This window comes from Saccopteryx leptura, chromosome 9 (assembly GCF_036850995.1).
Source record: "Saccopteryx leptura isolate mSacLep1 chromosome 9, mSacLep1_pri_phased_curated, whole genome shotgun sequence".
Lineage (NCBI taxonomy): Eukaryota > Metazoa > Chordata > Mammalia > Chiroptera > Emballonuridae > Saccopteryx > Saccopteryx leptura.
In genome coordinates, this window is record NC_089511.1 from 68623092 (window position 1) to 68643942 (window position 20851).

At 37.7% G+C, this 20851-nt stretch overlaps 1 protein-coding gene across 2 annotated transcripts in view; it reads right to left on the minus strand.

Annotated features, from left to right (window-relative positions):
• DNAJC12 (DnaJ heat shock protein family (Hsp40) member C12) overlaps positions 1 to 20851 on the minus strand; it is a 51949-nt gene that overhangs the window by 22177 nt on the left and 8921 nt on the right. For both annotated transcript variants that reach the window (XM_066349275.1, XM_066349276.1), the window contains exons 2-3: positions 20024 to 20102; positions 8843 to 8982 (exon numbers count right to left, since the gene is read on the minus strand). In XM_066349275.1, the coding sequence (XP_066205372.1) occupies positions 8843 to 8982; positions 20024 to 20102 (219 nt within the window). The remainder of the gene's footprint in view (positions 1 to 8842; positions 8983 to 20023; positions 20103 to 20851) is intronic.

Consider the following 20851-nt stretch of genomic DNA (forward strand, 5'->3'; position numbering starts at 1 on the left):
CTTCCTAAATTGTAAATATAGGTGTTATACATTTTTCGGTAGGTTTATTTCAAAATTAAAATGTTAATTTTTGCCTGAACTGTGGTGGTGCAGTGGATAAAGTATTGTCCTGGGATACTGAGATCCGAGGTTCAAAACCCCAAGGTCACCAGCTTGAGTGCAGGCTTATTTGGCTTGAGCACAGGCTTGCCAGCTTCAGTATGGGGTTGCTGGCTTGGGCACAGGGTTATCAACATGATCCCAAGGTCACTGGCTTGAGCCCAAAGTTTGCTGGCTTGAAAACCAAGGTTGCTGGCTTGAGCTCAAGGTCACTAGCTTGAGAAAGGGGTCACGGAGTCAGCTTGAGCCCCCCAATCAAGTCATATAGGAGAAGCAATCAATGAACAACTAAAGTGATATAACTACAAATTGATGCTTCTCATCTCTTTTTTCCTGTCTCTCTTTCTCATTCTCTCTCTCTCTCTCAAAAATAAATAAATAGCAACAAATAAAAAATTAATAAAATAAAATCAATAAATAAAAACTTTTTAAAAGGCCCTGGCCCAATGGCTCAGTGGATAAATCCTCGGGCCCATGTGTGGAGGTCATAGGTTCAATTCCCAGCCGGGGCACAACCCTATCTCTATCTCTCTCTCTCTCTCTCTCTCTCTCTTTCTCTATCTTTCTCTCTCTCTCTCTCCGTCCCTCCCTCCCTCTCTCTCCCTCTCTCCCTTCTTCTTTCTCTCTCACTCTTTTTCAAATCATTGAAAGATAAATATTTTCTTAAAAGGATTCAGGGCCTAGAAAGCTGAAAGTGTGAGTTGTAAGTGGCACAGATGGCCTGTACACAATATATTGACTTTATGTCTCAGTGCTCCTCTCTTAGAACAAAGTGCCTATAGTATGCCTTAGATGGGTTGTGAGGACTAATGACTCACCTACAATAAATGCTTTCAAAGCCCTCAGTGAAAAGATATTCTGAGATAGCAGTCTTACTCATCCATCATCTTTATGAATAAATCAGAATAAAGCATTTTATTATCAGCCCCTAGATGTGCCGATCCCAATTAATAAAATATCCAAGGAAAAAATCAAACTGTACCTAACCTATACAGACACCCTTCATGCTTTGTAGTACAAAGGACTAACATAAGAGCAATGCTAAGCAGCTTGGTTTGCTGGGACACATATAGATCATTTATTTTTGTGTTTACAGAGTCTATTTCTTAGTTCCACTAGGGTATTAGTTGGGCACAACAATATTAAACATCAAGTAAATTATTGTGGAGTTACTCAGTTTGATAGAATGAGTATCAATAGAAATATCAAATGATAGTAATTGAGAGAGTCAATGTGGAATCCTAGGGAGGGGAGAGACTAGACAGTAAAATAATGGACTACAGCAGGCAGAAAATCGCTGTGTGCATGGAGTGAACTAACACTAAATAGACACCAAGCGTGGGTGCAGAGGCCACTGTCCCACTCTGTTAAACTGGTATGCTCTTGTCTGCCTTCTTAAGCAACTTGTTTACCAGCTCTCCTCAATGGGTTGTTTGTTTCTTTTCTTTCTCTTTTTTTTAATCTAGGAAGCCATTTTCTTTCCTTCTTTTTATTAATTGATTTATTTTAGAGAGACAGAGAGAGGAAGAGAGAAGCATTCATTTGTTGTTCTACTTAGTTGTACATTAGCCTGACCTGTGGTGGCACAGTGGATAGAGTGTCGATTTGGAAATGCTGAGGTCGCCGGTTCAAAACCCTGGGCTTGCCTGGTCAAGGCACATATGGGAGTTGATGCTTCCAGCTCCTCCCCACCTTCTCTGTTTCTCTCTCTCCATTTCTCTCCTCTCTAAAATGAATAAATAATTATTTGTACATTCACTGGTCACTTCCCATATGCGCCCTGACCAGGGTTCGAACTTGCAACCTTGGTGTTTCAGGACAATGCTCTAACCAACTGAGATAACCAGACAGGGACTAGGAAGCCATTTTCTTAAATTCTGTACCCAAGTCAATACTGGAATAAAATAAAGAGTGTGTCTATATGTCAGGAAACATTGAGACAAATAGAAAGAATATCAATGGACTCAGGTGAGCTATGGGTCAGCTAACAACTATTTTAAATTGAAAGATTCTTTTTTTTAGTAGTTTTTTCTTTTAGCAAGAGAGAGAGAGAAAGAGAGGAAGGGAGAGAGATGAGAAAATCAACTCATAGTTGCGTCACTTTAGTCATTCATTGACTGTGTCTTGACTAGGGGGCTCAGGCCAAGCCAGTGACCCCTCGCTCAAACCAGTGACCTAGGACTTCAAGCCAGCAACTATGGGATCATGTCTGTGATTCCACGCACAAGCCAGCGACCTCGTGCTCAACCTGATGAGCCTGTACTCAAGCCAGATGAGCCCACACTCAAGTTGGTGACCTCAGGGTTCTGAACCTGGGACCTCAGCATCCCAGGTCAACACTCTATCCACTACACCACCAGTCAGGCAAATTTGAAGGGTTATTTTTATCCTGGATCTCGAAGAGTCCTTTTTTTTTTTTTTTTTTTTTTTTTTTTTTTTTACCTGCCTGGGTGATTGTTGACTTGGTTTTGGATAACATCCAGTTAGGACAAACTGCCTCTGAATAAGTCCAGAAGGTGCTGAACTACACACTTTTTCCCATCTGGCCAGAAAAACTGTGACTATACAGGCATAATAGGAAGCTTCCCTGGTAGTCTGTAGCCAATGCACTCATCCAAAAACCCTTTGTCCAGCCAGAAAGAGTGGACAAAAAGGGCCACATGAGGGTGACCGGCAGCCCCAATAAGCCATCCCAGAAACAATCAATTGGTCAAACAATCAGTTCATCAAAAGTGTGTTTCTATTAACTCATTTTTTTTTTATTGATTCACTGATATGAGAGAGAGGAAGGTGGGGGAGGGAAAGAGAAACATCAACTCGTCCTGTTACTGGAAGAAGCCAGGTTCATGTTGCCCATCGTCCCTTTAGCCAATTTATGAGAAACAGGTATAAGCGTCTTTAATCAAGATTGTCAGCAATTCAAGTGGGCAGAGCACTCAGGTCCAAAAAACTTTCTTAACAGTCTCAGCTGACTGACCAGTTTATGTTCTTTTGGGGAAGGTTAGTAATTATTGACTATGCAGTTAATCAGGTAGTAGACTGTAGGTGGTTGGAATCTGGCGTGCAGGAATGTACCTCAGGATGCTTGTTTGACATGAGCGATGGCCTTATAGATATTCTTTAACTTTGTCTCTAGGGCACTAGCATCTTGATTTTGGGAACCCATCTATAAGACTTCTTACTTTTCTTGGAAGAACATAGTGCAAAGATTATATTGTTCATAAGACAGGCTATTTATTCTTGCTAAGAATTATTATTATTGAACCCTTTAACTCATTATATTTGGCAGGACATGAAGGAGGACATAAAGATTAAATTCCATATTTATGCTTTATTTTCTAAACTATGAGTATATAAGAGTTAACTCCTAATATACTATTAAACCCTTACAGTTCCACATAGTTGTTCCATTTAGTTGTGTATTCATTGATTGCTTCTTATAGGTGCCCTGATTGGGGGGGTTGAACCCCTGACCTCAGTACACCAGGATGACACTTTATCCACTGAGCCACCCAGCCAGGGTCATTTCTATTAACTCTTTATAAGATTTATAGCAATTTATATGGCATAGGACAATTTTAACACTTGTGAGAATTTTTCTCAGTGTTTTCTTTTGACTGTGCCCAACCACTTTCCCACAGCTTTCTAAAAGGAATTCTGCCATATATGTTGAAGCTAGAGGGAGAACAATTTATACTCTGAATCCCTTGGGGTAAAACCATTTAGCTTGGCAATGCTAAATTTTCATAAGATTCTTTGAGCTAGAAAGGCATCTGTTTTCAAGTTATCCCAAGATCCCAAAGGCCCTGATTACAGAAGCCCTCACCCCATATCCTTTTTTTTTTAAAAAACCAACATCACATACCTAAATTTAAATTCCTATCATATTTATTGGTCTCAATGACTTCTTAAAATATTTTTACAAATTAAACTATCAGGAGAAACTTCTAAAAAGGAAAAGAAAAATAAATAGTCAAGTTGTTAACATAAGCAGGTAGCTAGATATTGATGGAAAAAGAGAGCAAAGGGAATTGGACATTACGTTTAATAAAAATTGGAAAAGCTGCCTGACCAGGCGGTGGTACAGTGGATAGAGCATCAGACTGGGATGCCGAGGACCCAGGTTTGAGACCCCGAGGTCGCCAGCTTGAGCGCAGGCTCATCTGGTTTGAGCAAAGCTCACCAGCTTGGACCCAAGGTCGCTGGCTCGAGCAAGGGGTTACTCTGTCTGCTAAAGGCCCATGGTCAAGGCACATATGAGAAAACAATCAATGAACAACTAAGGTAAAAAACAAAATTGGAAAAGTCTGCTTCAGTAAGAAGCTTCAACATCTCATTTACAATTTGGACACCCCACAGGTATGCCCAGCTAAAGAGATTAACACTCCCTTTCTCCCCTATGTAGGGAGGACTAACCAGGTTTTCCAATTCCCCAGATTAAAACCAATTCATACCCAGAATATGGAGAAGGTGCTTCTATGCTCCACTTTAAGGCATGTGCAGTGGAAGCCAGAATGGTGGCCATAGAGGCCTCTCAGTCTAGTCTAGAAGAAGAATCTGATTGGCTATTGGGAGGAACCAACACAAGACCACAACATTTTAAAGAAATTGATTGGTTGGCTTAAAGGAAAGCTAGTTCTTCTCAGCCCAAAAATATAAACAGAGACCTTTTTTACTCTTTCTGCCCTTTTTTTGTCCTTCTCTCTGCCTTCCTGCTTGAGAATGCACTTGTCCCGTTTGCTGAGCAATTTCCCAAGTACAGGCTTTGAGAAGCACCTGAACTGGACTGAGCTTTAATATGGGCTAGCCCATGGTAAAGGAAATCTGGATTTTGGTCTTTATACTGGGCTTAATGAAGACAAGAGTGGACTTTTTCCTTGGCAGGACAAACGGAGAGAAGACTGGGAACCTTGGAATAACTTTCTATTTTAACCCCAAATAAATCACATTGCAACAGCCTAAGAGTCTCCAAATGCAGGTACTTATAAAATTTTATTTTTGTGATACTGTACAAGAACCACATTTCTACCAGCATCAGAACCAGCATCAAAGTAACAGTACTTAGCATGGGAAAAGAAAATACCAGTTACGCTTTCACCATTCTTGGCTTATAGAAGTGTGTTTCTTAAGCCTGACTGGTGGTGGTACAGTGGATAGAGCACTGACCTGGGGCACTGAGGTCCCAGGTTCAAAACCTTGATGTCATCAGCTTAAGCATGGGCTTATCCAGCTTAAGCACAGGCTCACCAGCTTGACCACGGGGTTGCCTGCTTGACTGTGGGATCATCAACATGATCCTATGGTCGCTGGCTTGAGCCCAAAGCTCGTTGGCTTAAGCCAAGGTTGCTGGTTTGAGCAAGGGGTCACTGGCTCAGCTGGAGCCCCCTAGTCAAGGCATATATGAGAAAGGAATCAATGAACAACTAATGTGACACAGCTATGAGTTGCTTGCTTCTCATCTCTCTCCCTTCCTGTCTGTCTGTCTCTCTCTCATGCTAAAAAATAAAGAGAGGAAGGAGGAAGGGAGGGAGGGAGGGAGGGAAGGAGGGAGGGAGGGAAGGAGGGAGAGAGAGAGAGAGAAACAAAGAAAAAAAAACAAAGAAAGAAAGAGAGAAAGAAAGAAAGAAAGAAAGAAAGAAAGAAAGAAAGAAAGGAAGGAAGGAAGGAAGGAAGGAAGGAAGGAAGGAAGGAAGGAAGGAAGGAAGGAAGGAAGGAAGGAAGGAAGGAAGGAAGGAGGAGGGAGGAGGAAGAGGAGGAGGAGGGAGGGAGGGAGGGAGGGAGGAAGGAAGGAAGGAAGGAAGGAAGGAAGGAAGGAAGGAAGGAAGGAAGGAAGGAAGGAAGGAAGAAAATGTGTCATTTGAGGAATCCTCCCAGAGGAGATGCCTGAAATACAAACCTATATGTGATGCTGCAAAAATGCACTGTGATTTGTCCTGCCTTGAAGCTATTGGGACTAATGTTGCTCCCTCCCAATGCTTTTCCTTCGAGAAGTATTATACTACTTAAATAAAAAAGCATAAACACAAAGTTGACGATGTAAAAGATAGAATTTATGAGATTGAACACTCTATGTATAGAGCAATCAAACACGCAGATGTGTTTTAGATAAATGTCACCCACCTTAAGTTATAACCATTTTATTATCAGAATGGCATGTGTAATATATATACCTAATCCAAACACCCCAATGGCAATGTTTAGCTACATAAGGATAGACAATCTATTAGGTGATGAACAATACTAGGTATAACAATCATTAATTTTTATGCAGCAATGAATATGGAAGGCTGAACAAATGAAATGTACCAATACAGAAAGCAACAATTAAAATGTTACAGAGAGTTAAAGATTTTACATGCAGAAGTCACTATGAGGATAAGAACAGAAAGGAATGAAAGGAAATACACAGAAAGTCTAACGAATGAGGTACAAAACACCTGCAACTGGGCATACAGGATTCAAAATCCACGGAGGAAGAGAAAGAAAAACAAGTTGGAAGCAAAAAGGTATGGCCAAACAAAGAAGACAATGCAAGAAAAAAAACATTACAAAGCAGAAAGATGTGCATCTCATCATTTTTGTACCATAAAATAAGAATAACTCCAAAACCAAATGCTAGCCCAGCATACTATATACTTCAATTTTGCTGACAAGATAAATGATGTAGCCAGTAAGATCTAAAATGTAATTATTGTAAGAGCTCAACCGGTTCATAGTTAAGCTAAATTCAAAGCAGAAATGATGTGTTTGGAGACAGGAAATTAGTATTTAATGGAAAGACATCAGAAATATAAATTAAAGCAAGGATTTAGAGGACAGTTTTTTTTTTAATCCACAGCTAACTTGATATTAACGATTAAAATTAAGTAACAGAGTTCAGTGGATCATCAAAAATGTGAACTGTAAATCAAAAGGCATTAGAAGAGCAAGGGTCACTAATTCAGTTGCAGGTATAGTGTCACACACAGCAGAAATAGAAATATGATCGTGTAGAGATGGTAGAACAATATTTATTTAATCAATGCCAATAAGTCCTTTTGGGTATACACAATGTAAAAGGAAAAAATCTTATGCTTAAGTATGTGACATTAAGTCACTATTTTAAAAATATTCTCTCTAGTTATTCTGGACATAGAGTGTGGGGCTAAAGTAGGTTTACAGTTATGAGTATGTGAAACAGAATTTATTCTTGTATTATTATTTATTAATTATTTTCTTATTTTCCATACAAACAACTGTAAACCTACTTTTGCCCCACTCTGTATATTCAATAATCACGTAGTTAGTCCTTTATAAATAATTAACTCACCTAAAGAAATCATATGAATAAAGCCGCGTTCCAAAATAAGCTGAAGAAAAGTTTATATTTTATGCAGAGTGACTTTAACTATATATTTTGAGAGTTTTGCATTGTTCTTCCTGATTTCTTCAAAGAGCCTCCCTTACTATTACAGATCTTTTATCAATGAAAAACAATTCATTCAAGTTTTCTTAAGATAGAACTATTAAGAAGGAAATTTAAAGGTAATTCTGATGGGTTATAATTTAAAAGATGTGAATCCAGACAACAGCATGGTGCCTGCCAGGGGCAAGGGGGCTGGGGAAGGTGGAAGAGGGGAAAAGGGGATAAATGGTGGTGGAAGGAGACTTAAGTGGGTGTTGAGCACACAGTATAATATACAGATGATGTGTTATAGAGTTGTACACTTGAAACCTATATAACTTTTTTCTGGAAATGCTGAGATCGCCGGTTCAAAACCCTGGGCTTGCCTGGTCAAGGTACATATGGGAGTTGATGCTTCCAGCTCCTCCCCCCTTCTCTCTCTCTGTCTCTCCTCTCTTTGTCTCTCCCTCTCCTCTCTAAAATGAATAAATAAAATAAATAAATAAATAAATAAATAAACCTATATAGCGTTTTTAACTACTGTCACCCCAATAAATTCAATTTAAAAAAAAAAGATGTGAATCATTTTGTACACTAATTCTAAAAAGTGTCCCAGAAGACTTGCTATATGGTAACTTCCATATTGTTAGTCTCATGTCATAGAAAAGTGTTCCTGTGAAAAAAAAAGCTGGATAGTAAGTCATGCCTCAGAATGTAAAAACCTTTAAAATTGCATTTAAAAGGTTTATAATATATAAAGGCCAATGTAAAAATAAAATAAACATATAACACAGTAAATATAGTGATTATTTTGATACTAGGTTTTTCTGATGGCATAAAGAAAGATAACACAATAGTTTAAGGCCCCTCTGAATTGATTCAATAATTCTTTAATCAGAATTTAAAACAGAAATAATTTACAAATAATTTATAGCTTTCTTTGATGAATCAGACCCTGTTTATTTATGGAGTTTCTAAGCCTCGACAAAGAACAGGCTGATATGAACTAAAAAGAGAGAGGAGCTCAACTTGCAATTGTTCAAAATTCAGCAGTATTATACAAGCAACTTCAAAAGCACGGTTATCAGAATGCATAATACAGTAAATGATGATGGGGAGCATATATAATAAATCAAGCAGCCAAATAGACTCACAAGGATATCATGGGCTCTTCTGGCACTAACCTACCAAATTTCCCTTCACAGGATTTCGTAGACATTGACTGAGTTCCACCCACATTCTATCACCTTCTTGGCCTTCTCCTTCTAATTCCCTAATGTCTCTAAGCTACTATGTTTTGGTCTAACCACTGGGAAGCCTGAGCTTCATATATTCACTTCATCCCAGAGAGAAACCTACTGTTTTCACTGAGTCACTCAAAGCTTCCCACTGCTGAAATGGCATCGACATCTGGCTCCTTCGCCAGTGGTCATAGCGGGCTCGACTTTCTTCGTTAGTCAGAATCTCCTTTGCCTTCTGCAGCTTCTGAAAAGTCTCCACTGGAAAACAAATAAAAAAATGAGTATGTCTCTCTTGGAAGAGTTATTTTAAACTCTTAAACATTTAGACTGATCTCACTGGATTACGTCTCTGCTACTTAGTAGCTGTGTGACCTTGGGTTAGTTCACCGCCTCAAACTTAGTTTCCTTGTTTGTAAAGTATATCATAAGGACAAGTGAGATTGTGTAGGTAAAGTGCCTAGCTCACAATTTATCCACTCCCCTTACTGAGATCCAGTAATGTACCAGATGCTGTTCCAAGTGCTGATGACACAGGTGTGAACAACGGACATGACCTCTTTAGTACAATAGACATTTATAAACATCGAAAAAATTATAATTTTGTCTACTAGGAAGAAAACTACCTTTTCTAACAGTAGTCGTCAGGGATGGTAGTGACCAGACCAGAGGAACATTATAAATAAAAATATCTATGGCATGGCAATTTAGAGGAAGTAGAGAATTCCAGGGTGGCTGGAAGACACAGGGCCAGGAAGAGAACAACGGGGGCTGGGGCTGTTGAGTAGGCCAGGACCCAGTATTCGGGACCTCAGAGGTCAGGCTGAGGACCTTGCTCTGTTTTTGCTGTAAGAGCAACAGGAAGCTATTGGGAGGTTTTAAGCACAGGAAATAACATGGTAGATGGTTGATAATTGGTAGCTTGGTCACTGATCTATTGACCAGTGGTATGCAATAGAAACCTTTCATGGCCCTGTTAAAAACACTTCCAACTTCATTTCTGCTCCTGAGTCAAGTTAACTTCACTTCTGCTCCTCAGTGAAGTTAAACCTTTCTGTAGAGCAGGATAGAGGATCAATATAGGAAAATCAATTGTTTCTATATATTAGCAATGAGCAATCTGAGAATGAAATTAAGAAAATAATTCCATGTACAGTAGCATCAAAATGAATAAAATATTAAAAAGGAAAGGAATAAACTACTTAGGAAAAATGTTAACAAAAAAAGTATAAAACTTAGACAATGAAAATTATAAACCACTGTTGAAAGAAATTAAATCACCAAACGTTTAGAAAGATATCCATGTTCATGGATCAGAACACCTAATATTGCAAAGATATTAATACTCCCCAAACTGATCTACAGATTTAACATAAGGTTGTTTTAAATTTTATTGGAATGACACTGGTTAACATAATTAAGCAGATTTTAGTGCCCAATTCTACAGCACATCTCTGTACACTGTATTGTCTGTTCACACCCACAAATCAAGTCTTTGCCCATTACCATTTATTACCCTAAACCAGGGGTTGGGAACCTTTTCGGCTGAGAGAGCCATGAACACCACATATTTTAAAATGTAATTCCATGAGAGCCATACAATATGTTTAACACTAAATACAAGTAAATGTGTGCATTTTATGTAAGACCAACACTTTTAAAGTACAATAAGTCTCTGAATTCTTTTTAATAATGTTGTTATGCTGTTGCTAACCAATGATGAATAAAGTACTTCTTACCATTAATGCAACTTCTGGTGCTGCATGGTTTTGCTGATGGCTTTGTAGTCTGGTTGATACGTGGTGAGGTTAAGCTTCATACAGGCATTGAGACTTCCATCTGTTAAACGTGATCGTAGGTTGGTCTTAACGTTCTTTAGATGTGAGAAAGATTGCTCATATGCATACGTAGAGCCAAACATTGTCAGTACAGCAATACTCACACGCTGCAGTGTGTGGTATGTGACGGGAAGCGCATTCTAAGTTTTGACAATCAGCTGGTCCGTGGGTTGAAGTTTTTTCATTTCTCCCCACTTGTGTTTGCTTGCCAACTCTGCTTGCTGTTGTGCAAGTCTTTCCAAATCTTCATTCAGTGACTTGAACTTATTCACCCACATGTCTGAGGCCTTCAGGTCAGCAGCTTGTGGCTCAAAATCTCTGATGGAGACACCGGGGATGTAACTCAGGTCGGCGCTGTCCACTGCACACTCATGTGGATGGGTGATGAACTTAAAAAATGAGCGCGCTCACGAAATTCTCCAAAGCACACTTTGAATGACTGCAGGAGATTAGATGTGAAGCCCGCTAGCTGCTGGAGATCAAGATGTTGATCAGGGTAACTTGCTGTGCATGCATCTTTAAACTCTCCCAGTTTTTCAAAGTGTAGTAAACGACCTGTTTCAATGTTGGCAATGAAGAGTTCCAGCTTGTTTTCAAATGCAAACATTGCTTGTTGAAGGGATAAGACTGTATTTCCAATGCCTTGCATTTTCACATTAAGCTGGTTCAGATGTTCAGTCTGATAGCACTACACCCTTGTGGCCTTGGCACTTGCTGTCTTCTGTCCTTTCCACCAACATTTACCATATTTTTTGCTCCATAAGATGCACTTTTTTCCCCAAAAGTGGAGGGGGAAATGCCCGTGCATCTTATGGAGCAAATGTTCTTTTTTCTTTCATCTTTTTTTCTTCCTTCCTTCCTTCCTTCCTTCCTTCCTTCCTTCCTTCCTTCCTTCCTTCCTTCTTTCTTTCTTTCTTTCTTTCTTTCTTTCTTTCTTTCTTTCTTTCTTTCTTTCTTTCTTTCTTTCTTTCTTTCTTTCTTTCTTTCTTTCTGTTAAGCTGCTGTGGGGTCTTGGACAACTGGAAGAGTATTTGAACATTAAAGTCTCTTCTCATTTGTTAATAACACTGCTAATGGTTGTTAAAACTGCTGTTGAACTTATATTGTTGAAATATTATTGTGGTATATTTTATTAAATATTTTAACACACCATTTGGTTCAGTATATTTTTTTTCTTATTTTCCTCCTTAAAACCCTAGGTGAGTCTTATGGTCAGGTGTGTCTTATGGAGCGAAAAATATGTTATACCCCGGCACTTCACATGTTACTTCCTTCAGATGGCAGCTCAGATGTCGTCTTGTCAATGGAGTCTTTTCTGACCATGCTATATAAGATAGCTGCTCACCCCATCAGCCCAATTCTTTTATCTCCCTTGACCTGTTTACTTTCCTTTATAGTACTTATCCCCTGACGTTGTATAGTTATTTGTTTGTGATCTGTCTCCTCTACCAGAACACATACTCTATGGGAACAGAGACTTTCTTTTGTTCTCTGCTGCACCCCTTACATTGGTGCAGTATAGCAAGTGCTCAGAAAGTATTTGTGTACTGAATGAATGAGTGAGAGCCTCCTATTTTGAGTGTGAACATAAAAATAATCAAATAGTGCTATTCCCTGAGCTTTAAACACCAAAAACCCCTCACATATCCTTATAATATTTTGTGAATTAAGAACATTTTAATAGTATCATTGTGGAAAATAATTTAAAGTATCCTGATAGGCCTTAAAAATATCTCATGAAGAGTAGTCAAAATCCTCTATAACAGGTGTTAAGGCAAATGTGCAGTCAATACTAACTTTACCTCTATACCTATTGTGAAAATACTGAAATACTTCTGTGTACCCCACTGCTAACGAGCTGATCTTCCTGACGCCAGTCCCCCAAACACAACACTTGAAGTGTTCCCCTAGCAACCAGAGATACAGCCTGTCACAGAGAGCACCTCCAGGACCTTGCTCCAATGTTGGACAGCACAGATGCCTAACAGGCCATTACCTATTTAATACTACCACAGGAGGTAGTAGCAATTAACAGGTTAAAGGGAAGAACCTAAAGATGAGGTCATTAAAAGCTACAGGAAAATAAAGAAGCAAATGAAAAGCATCTTGTCATATCAGCTGGTTCCAGTGAGCAATCCTTCCTGTTGCTGATGCCAACATAAATGTCTGTCTATATAAAGGAGATATCAGTTTTTCCAACAGGAAAAAAAAAAGGTCATTAAATTATCACCACAGATGCACATGCCAGTTATTACTAGAGTAGGAGCTGTAAAAATTTACATATTTATCTATGAGTCACCTTCTCTTTGCACATTACCGCTGGCCTGTTTTCCAGTTTCCAGAACAAAAGAAGCCTGCCTGGAATTATTCTGAGGTCAATCCCTTAATGACAATTGATAAGCAGAAAGCAAAAGAGTCCTTATCTTTCCTGTTAGGTGGCCTTTTCTTTATTCCATCCTCCTCCTCACATTTAATAAAAATGAGTTTGGGTTTATATTTCTCCTTTAATATATCAGCTAATCAAATGAATCACACAAGATAAATATTTACCTGTTCTGGGAAGAGAAATCTCATTTTGTAAGCTTATACCAGCAAATGATGCTGGAACCTTTGAGAGACAGACACTCTCTTACTTCACTCCTACGTCGACTTTGAAAACACATAGGTTCTTTTAAATTCATATTTCACAATAGAATTTGTATTATTATAGCCATATTTTAAATGCACAACACTTACAATTACTTGAGAAATAATAATAATGTAATATCAGCTTTGAAAAAACTCTGAAGAAAAATATACCAGCTGTTAGTGGTTCTCTGGCAGAGAGAGATAAGAACAGACTCCCACTTTCAACATTATTTATTACTCTATGTTATTTTTATTCTGAAGGAAAGAAGCAATAATGAATTTTTGAATTAGAAAAACATTGAAACATTCAAAGGTATCAGCATGGGACAAACAGCTGCCCTTCAAATATCCGTATCTCTTTGAAGCCCACAAATCAATAACAAAAGTCTCATTTCACAAGACCTTTGACCCCTTGCTTCAGGGTCAAAGAGAAGTTTTAAAGCATTGACCCAAAACAGTTAGTCCTGCACATGCACAGGATTGGCATGAACAGCAGCCAAGTTCTTTTGCGTTCAGTGACACAATTTCTACAGTACAACCAGTCCTGCCTCCATCACCCATACCCAGAGAGGAGAAGGGATTTCCAAGAGCCTTAGGTTTCGAATGTTTTAAAATGAAAACAAGAAAGCTCTAATGGTTACTTACAAAAGAAAACTATCCCATTTTGTTAAATTTTTATCTTGAAGTGTCGCAATTAAAACAAGAGAAAGTCCACTGCATCATAATTGCCAAAATTCATTGAACTATTCGCATATAGGGCACCTCATTTAATCTTCACAACAGACGCATGAAGTAATATACTATTAATCTACCTATTTACCTGTGAAAATGCTGAGGCTCAGAGAAGTTGTCCACAGTCAGATAGCTTGGAAGTGGGAGCTAGAATCAATCCAGACCCACAAACTCATGTTCATATATTCTACTCCAGGGTTAGTCAACCTTTTTATACCTACTGCTCACTTTTGTATCTCCGTTAGTAGTAAAATTTTCTAACCACCCACCGGTTCCACAGTAATGGTGATTTATAAAGTAGGGAAGTAACTTTACTTTATAAAATTTATAAAGCAGAGTTACAGCAAGTTTAAGTATATAATAATAATTACTTACCAAGTACTTTATGTCAGATTTTCACTAAGTTTGGCAGAATAAATCTTTATAAAACAACTTACTATAGTTAAATCTATCTTTTTATTTATACTTTGGTTGCTCCACTATCGCCCACCATAAAAGCTGGAACGCCCACTAGTGGGCAGTAGGGACCAGGTTGACTACCACTTTTCTACTCCATCATGCTAACAAATTAGTAATTTCTTTTTTTTTTTTTCAGAGACAGAGAGAGAGTCAGAGAGAGGCATAGACAGGGACAGACAGACAGGAACGGAGAGATGAGAAGCATCAATCATTAGTTTCTCGTTGCACATTGCGACACCTTAATTGTTCATTGATTGCTTTTTCATATGTGCCTTGACCGCGGGCCTTCAGCAGACCAAGTAACCCCTTGCTGGAGCCAGTGACCTTGGGTCCAAGCTGGTGAGCTTTTGCTCAAACCAGATGAGCCCACACTCAAGCTGGTGACCTCGGGGTCTCGAACCTGGGTCCTCCGCATCCCAGTCCGACGCTCTATCCACTGCACCACCACCTATAATTTCAATGACAATGCCTGAGACTACATTTAGTGAACCAAAAAGTATATGTTAATGGGTTTAATTTCTCCTACCTGCAGTTGCTCTATGGGCTAGTTTTTCACTTTAATGAAATTCATTTCAAAATCTTTCTAATGTATTCTGGATTTCCGTCAACCTAAAATCCAGTATCTGAGTGAATTTTTAACATTTTAAAATATTTTTCATCAGTAACCCTCTTTTTATGTAAAGAAACCTTCAATATGTAAAGAAAAAGTTAAATTTTCACAAAAGTCTTATTCATTCAAATTGAGTAAATAGATGTTTAAACAGTTTTGAAAACAATTTTTACCCAAAGGTTGAATCATCTATCAACAGCAAGACCGACAGGGAAGATGTTGACATCTGTGTATCTTTTCATTTTAAACAATATCTACACAGTCCAGTGTTTGTCTGAACAAGAAGCCTTGAGGTAGCCAGTATGTGAAAACTCTCATCACTATGGCAACTAGAAATGGCAATGATTGCACAGTGATTCATCATATATCCCAAGTAGAAATTGTTTGCCAAGGACAGAGAAACAAATCAAAGCCACATTGCAATGGGTGACAATACCCAGTTAAAGAATAACCTGGGGCCTGACTGGCAGTGGCACAGTGGATAGAGCATCAACTTGGGACGCTGAGGACCCAGGTCAAAACCCAGGTCACTGGCTTGAGCATGGGCTTGCCAGCTTGAACATGGGATCATTGATATAATCCCAAGGTTGCTGGCTTGAGTCCAAAGGTCACTGGTTTTAGTTAGGGGTCACTGGCTCAGCTGGAGTCCCCAACCCTGTCAAGTATGAAAAGCAATCAATGAACAACTGAAGTGACACAACTATGAGTTGATGCTTCTTGTCTCTCTCCATTCCTGTCTCTCTTTCTCTCAAGAAAAATAAATAAATAAATAACCTGGGACTGGTAGTTGTTTTTAAGTGTTTATCAAATGTTTATATTTTTAAGTTAAGACATCTATCTTAATATTAACTCCAGTTTAGAGAAGTAATTAATATCTCTTAAAGAAATGTTCATGAACTCATTTATTTACTCATTCAAGAAATTATTTGCACAAAGCAGATGTTCTCTGTGGTAGGTGCTGGGACATACCACTCTGAAGAAGATAAGCAGGAAGCCTGCCTCACTGAGCTGCCAGTCTGACTAACAAGTGAACAGGCAAGAAGGAAATGGTCTGATATACAGTTTGCTGCCTGATATATAGAGTGCCCTGGAAGTCACACCTGACTTCCCAGAGGAAGTGATGACTAAGCTGAGACCTGACACGGGAACATCGACCTAGTTCTAGCCAATCAAAGTAGGGTAGGGATGGGCACAGGCTTCTGGGTGTTCCAGGCAGAGGAAGCAGCAGGCATTAAGATCTGAAGAGGAGAAAACAGAGCATTTTATGGAACCAAGGAAGTTCTGAGTGACTAAAACATGGACCTGTAGGTATGGTGGTGGCAAGAAAATGAAAATGGAGATATGAGGGAGTGGTATACTACATGAGAGGGTTGATACCTGAAAAACCTAATGACAAAGAGCAAACTACTGCTCTACATGTGCAATATGAGTAAATAACACAAACACAATGTAAAGCAAAAGAAGCCACACACAAAAGAGTACATGTTATATGATTCTATTTACACTGAAATTCAAAACCAGGCAAAACAAATCAATGACAACAGAGATCCACAAATCAGAAAGGGTGCTGACTTTGAACAGGATATTAAAAGGAACTTCTGGGGTGCTGGAAAGTTTGTCTGGGCAGCGGTTAAACTGGTTACACATAGACACAAATCCATCATGTTTGCACTTATGATTTGTTCGCACTGCCTTAAACAAGTTATGCCTTAAGGAAAATCAAATGAGCAAAAGTAACAGTTAAGTATTTAACAAAAAAATGACTTCCTATACTGAAAAATGATTCGTTTATAGAAATCAAACAAATTAATGAGTTCTAGAAAAAAATAATAATAAAGAGCTTTAAGATAAAGGAAACTCTTTTTATACCAATCTTTATGTATTTATTCACACATTTGATAAAAACATCAGAGTTAGGAATAAAATCATTATGATGACATGAGTAACTAACTTTACAGACCAAACTTGAGTGCAGTTAAATTCCCCAAAAATCAGAACATGAAGAACACACAGCTCCTTAACACCTGTGCACTCACACACTTGCCCATAACAATGACAGGGGCTAAGTGCAGACCTAACCCAAAGCCTCTTCCCTGGCTTGTTGGGGCCCAGGGAGGGAAATATTCTTTAAGGAAGAGGAGTTCTAGTTTTATCATTTGTGCAATGTGGAGTTATAGACAAGCCTTAATCATAATATTTTTCTTATAGAAAAATTATACAGATACACATACTATATATATAACTATAGCATATATATATATAGCAAACATAATAATTAAATTTAAGATAGTATTACCTACCCTGAGGATAGGTAATACACAGGATATGAATACATAGGAGACTGCAACTACATTGGTAAAGTTTTAAGTTGGGTGGCACATTACATGGGCATTTGTTTTGGTATTATATATATATATATATATATATATATATATATATATATATATATTAAATCATTTATTTTTTTCATAATTAAAACAAAAATTGACCACTATCTCTAGTGTGAAGCAATTAAAGAAGTGCTGTAAGGATCTAAGCCTGAAATGATGGTGACCTGCTGTAGAGGCTGTGAGGACGGAGGGAAGAGGAGAGAGATATGGAAGGTAAATCACTAGAATTAACCAGATGCAAAGAAGAGGGAGACAAGGTTTTTGCTTGGCCAACTAAAGGGATGATGGTTTTATTTATTGAGATGGGGAAACAAACAAAAAAAAAAACAAAAACAAAGGAGGGTTTCCTTTTCTCCACATCCTCACCAGCACTTGTTGTTTGTTGACTTATTGATGAGCGCCATTCTGACTGGTGGGAGGTGGTATCTCATTGTGGTTTTAATTTGCATTTCTCTAATGATTAGTGATGTTGAGCATTTTTTCATTTATCTATCGGCCACCTGTATGTCCCCTTTGGAGAAGTGTCTATTCAGGTCCTTATCCATATTTTAACTGGGTTGTTTTTTTTTTGGTGTTGAGTAGTGTAAGTTCTTTATATATTTTGGAAAGTAGCCCCCTACAGATGTATCATTGGCAAATATGTTCTTTCATTCAGTGGGTTCCCTTTCCGTTTTATTGGCGATTTCTTTTGCTGTGCAAAAGCTTTTTAGCCCATCAGTAAATGAGTGGATAAAAAGCTGTGGTAGCCCTGATTGGATAGCTCAGTTGGTTGGAGCATTGTTCCAAAATGCCAAGTTTGCATACTCAATCCCCACTTAGGGCACATACAAGAATTGATCAATGAATGCATAAATAAGTGGAACAACAAATCAATGTTTATCTCTCTCCCTTCCTCTCTAAAATCAATCAAAAAATTAAAAAAAAAATTTTTTACTGTGGTACATTTAAACAATGGAATACTAGTTGGCCATAATAAAAAGGAAGTCTTACTTTTTGAAAGAGCATGGATGGACCTGGAGATTATTATGCTAAGTGAAGTAAGCCAGTCAGAAAGATAAACACCATATGATCTTACTTATATGTGGGATCTAATGAACAAAATAAATTGGTGAACAAAATAGAAACAGAGGCATAGACACATGGAACAGACTAACAGGTTTAAGAGGGAAGGGGGGTTGGGGGCCGGATGAAAGAAAGTGAAGGGATTGAGCAAATGAAAACTCATATATGTAACACAGAGACACAGAAAACAGTGTGGTGATAACCAGAGGGAAAGGGAGGTGGGAGAGTTGATGGAGGTGGGCAAAGTGGGGGAAATGAGGAGGGAAAGAGACTACTTGGGGCGATAAACGCAGGATGCAGTGTACAGATGATGTTTTGTTGAGTTGTACACTTAAAAGCTATCTGATTTTGTAAATCAATGTCACCCCAATAAATTATTTTAAAAATAAACAACATTTTTTACAATATAAATAAATAAATAAATATGAACAAGATTTTAGAGAGGGTGAGAGGATAATAATGAGTCATTCCAGTTTTTGACAGAGTGACTTTGAAATATCTCCAAATAGGGATTTCTAAGAAGTAATCAAAATTACAGTCTGAAAATGACAAAAGAGGACTCAGTTAAGGATCAATTTGGGGACCATCAATAAAGAGCTAATGATTGAAGCCACAGGCTTAGACAAGACTCCAGAGACAACGTGGGGAGTAAGCCCAGAAGAGACTTTAGGAGAGAACCTTAGAGCAGTGGAGAAAGAGACGCAAAGCAGACAGAAAGAGCAGTTTAAGAGATTGGAGGAAAAGCGTGAGTGTTTAACTCTGGTCGCTAAGAGAAAAGAATGCTTCAAGAAAGAGGGCATGATCAACAGTGCCAAATTCTGAAGCAAGTTCAGGGAAGATAAAGACAAAAAAAGCAACCATTGGATTTGATAACCAAAAAGTCCTTGGTAATTAATACAAGGCAGTTTCCAAGAAAGGTGAGGAAGAAATCAAACTGGGCTAAATCGAAAACTGAGCGAAACGTAGGTAGAGATATCAACTGTGGACATATTTTTCAGGAAGTTTGTATCTAAAGGAAAGAGAATGATAAGTGAGGAACAAGAGGGAGACAGATTAAGAAAGGATTATTGGTTCATTGGTATTTTTTCAAGCTAAGATATACATAAGCATTTATGTCTAAATTTATGATAATGGAATTTAAGTTATCATAAAGGACAAAACAAAAGTTTGAATATATTATCATACATATGGACATATCATATATGGACATATTCAGGTCCCTGAAATGAAGAAAACACAAGGCTCTCACCAAGACAACCATCTGGTTACAAATATATTTAAGTTATGCTAACACTCCAGCACTGGTGAAATAAGAAATAAATGAAACAAATTTTAAACCATGTATGTTATAGCAGAAAGAAAAATGGATGTTAAATGACTGTTAAAATGACTAGAAAAATGACCTTATGTTATACTTTTCTTTCCCCTCCTACCATCCAATAGAGGGGAAAAAATCCTTTGTAACTGAATGAAAGAATAAGTTTGAGAATAATAGAAAAAAAAAAAAAACTAAGTTACTATTCAGTGGCTTCTTAGTTCTATATGCTATTCATTTTCATGAGAAACAGCTGTTAAATACCTACGCGCTTTGGAGTTTTCAGGATGCTTGTCAGGGTGACATTCCAGAGCTCTGACTTTAAATTCTGCCAGGATTTGTTCAACCTAAAACAAAAAGAAATGTTTAAAATAAAGAATCCAACTTAAATATCATAAAGGACAAAGCTGGACATCAGTCCTTCCCAAAATAGCCATGATCAACCCAACTTTTCATTTTGATTCTTACATTTGTATTTTGACTTTTTACTCTAAGAAAAAACTTCCTCAATAACAAAATTCAGAAAGCATCCATTAAAAGCCTCTATTCAAATTGTGGTCTAGAATGACAATTGAACTTGTTACTGTATTTAGATGACGACCCTAGATACCTATGAGCTCAATATGTTTAAATGTCGAAAATGGTCAGATAGGTTTATCCTAAGAATGTTTATAAAGATGTGTTCATACATCTGAGTCCTTCAAGAGATGTTTAGCCTGATCTGTTGTGGTGCAGTGGGTAGAGCAGTGGTTCTCAAACATTTTGAAATCAGGGCGCATTTAAAATCCTACAAATAATTGTAGGCGCACTATATATAAATTTCTGAGAAATACGTTATAATAATTAAGTCAAATATTAAATAAAAAATATAAAGTCCAAGCATGCTTTTATGATAATTAAATAAAATAAATATAACAAATTAAATTTATTCTGACATTAAAAAATATTTTATGTTACATTTTTTGAGTTATGCTTTTTAGAATTCATAAAAAAGAGGGGTTAAAAAATTAAAAAATGACAAAAAAGTTATTTTTTTATATATATAGATACATTCTTAGTAAGATTTATTATATTCGGCAGGTCCCGGCACAAATGT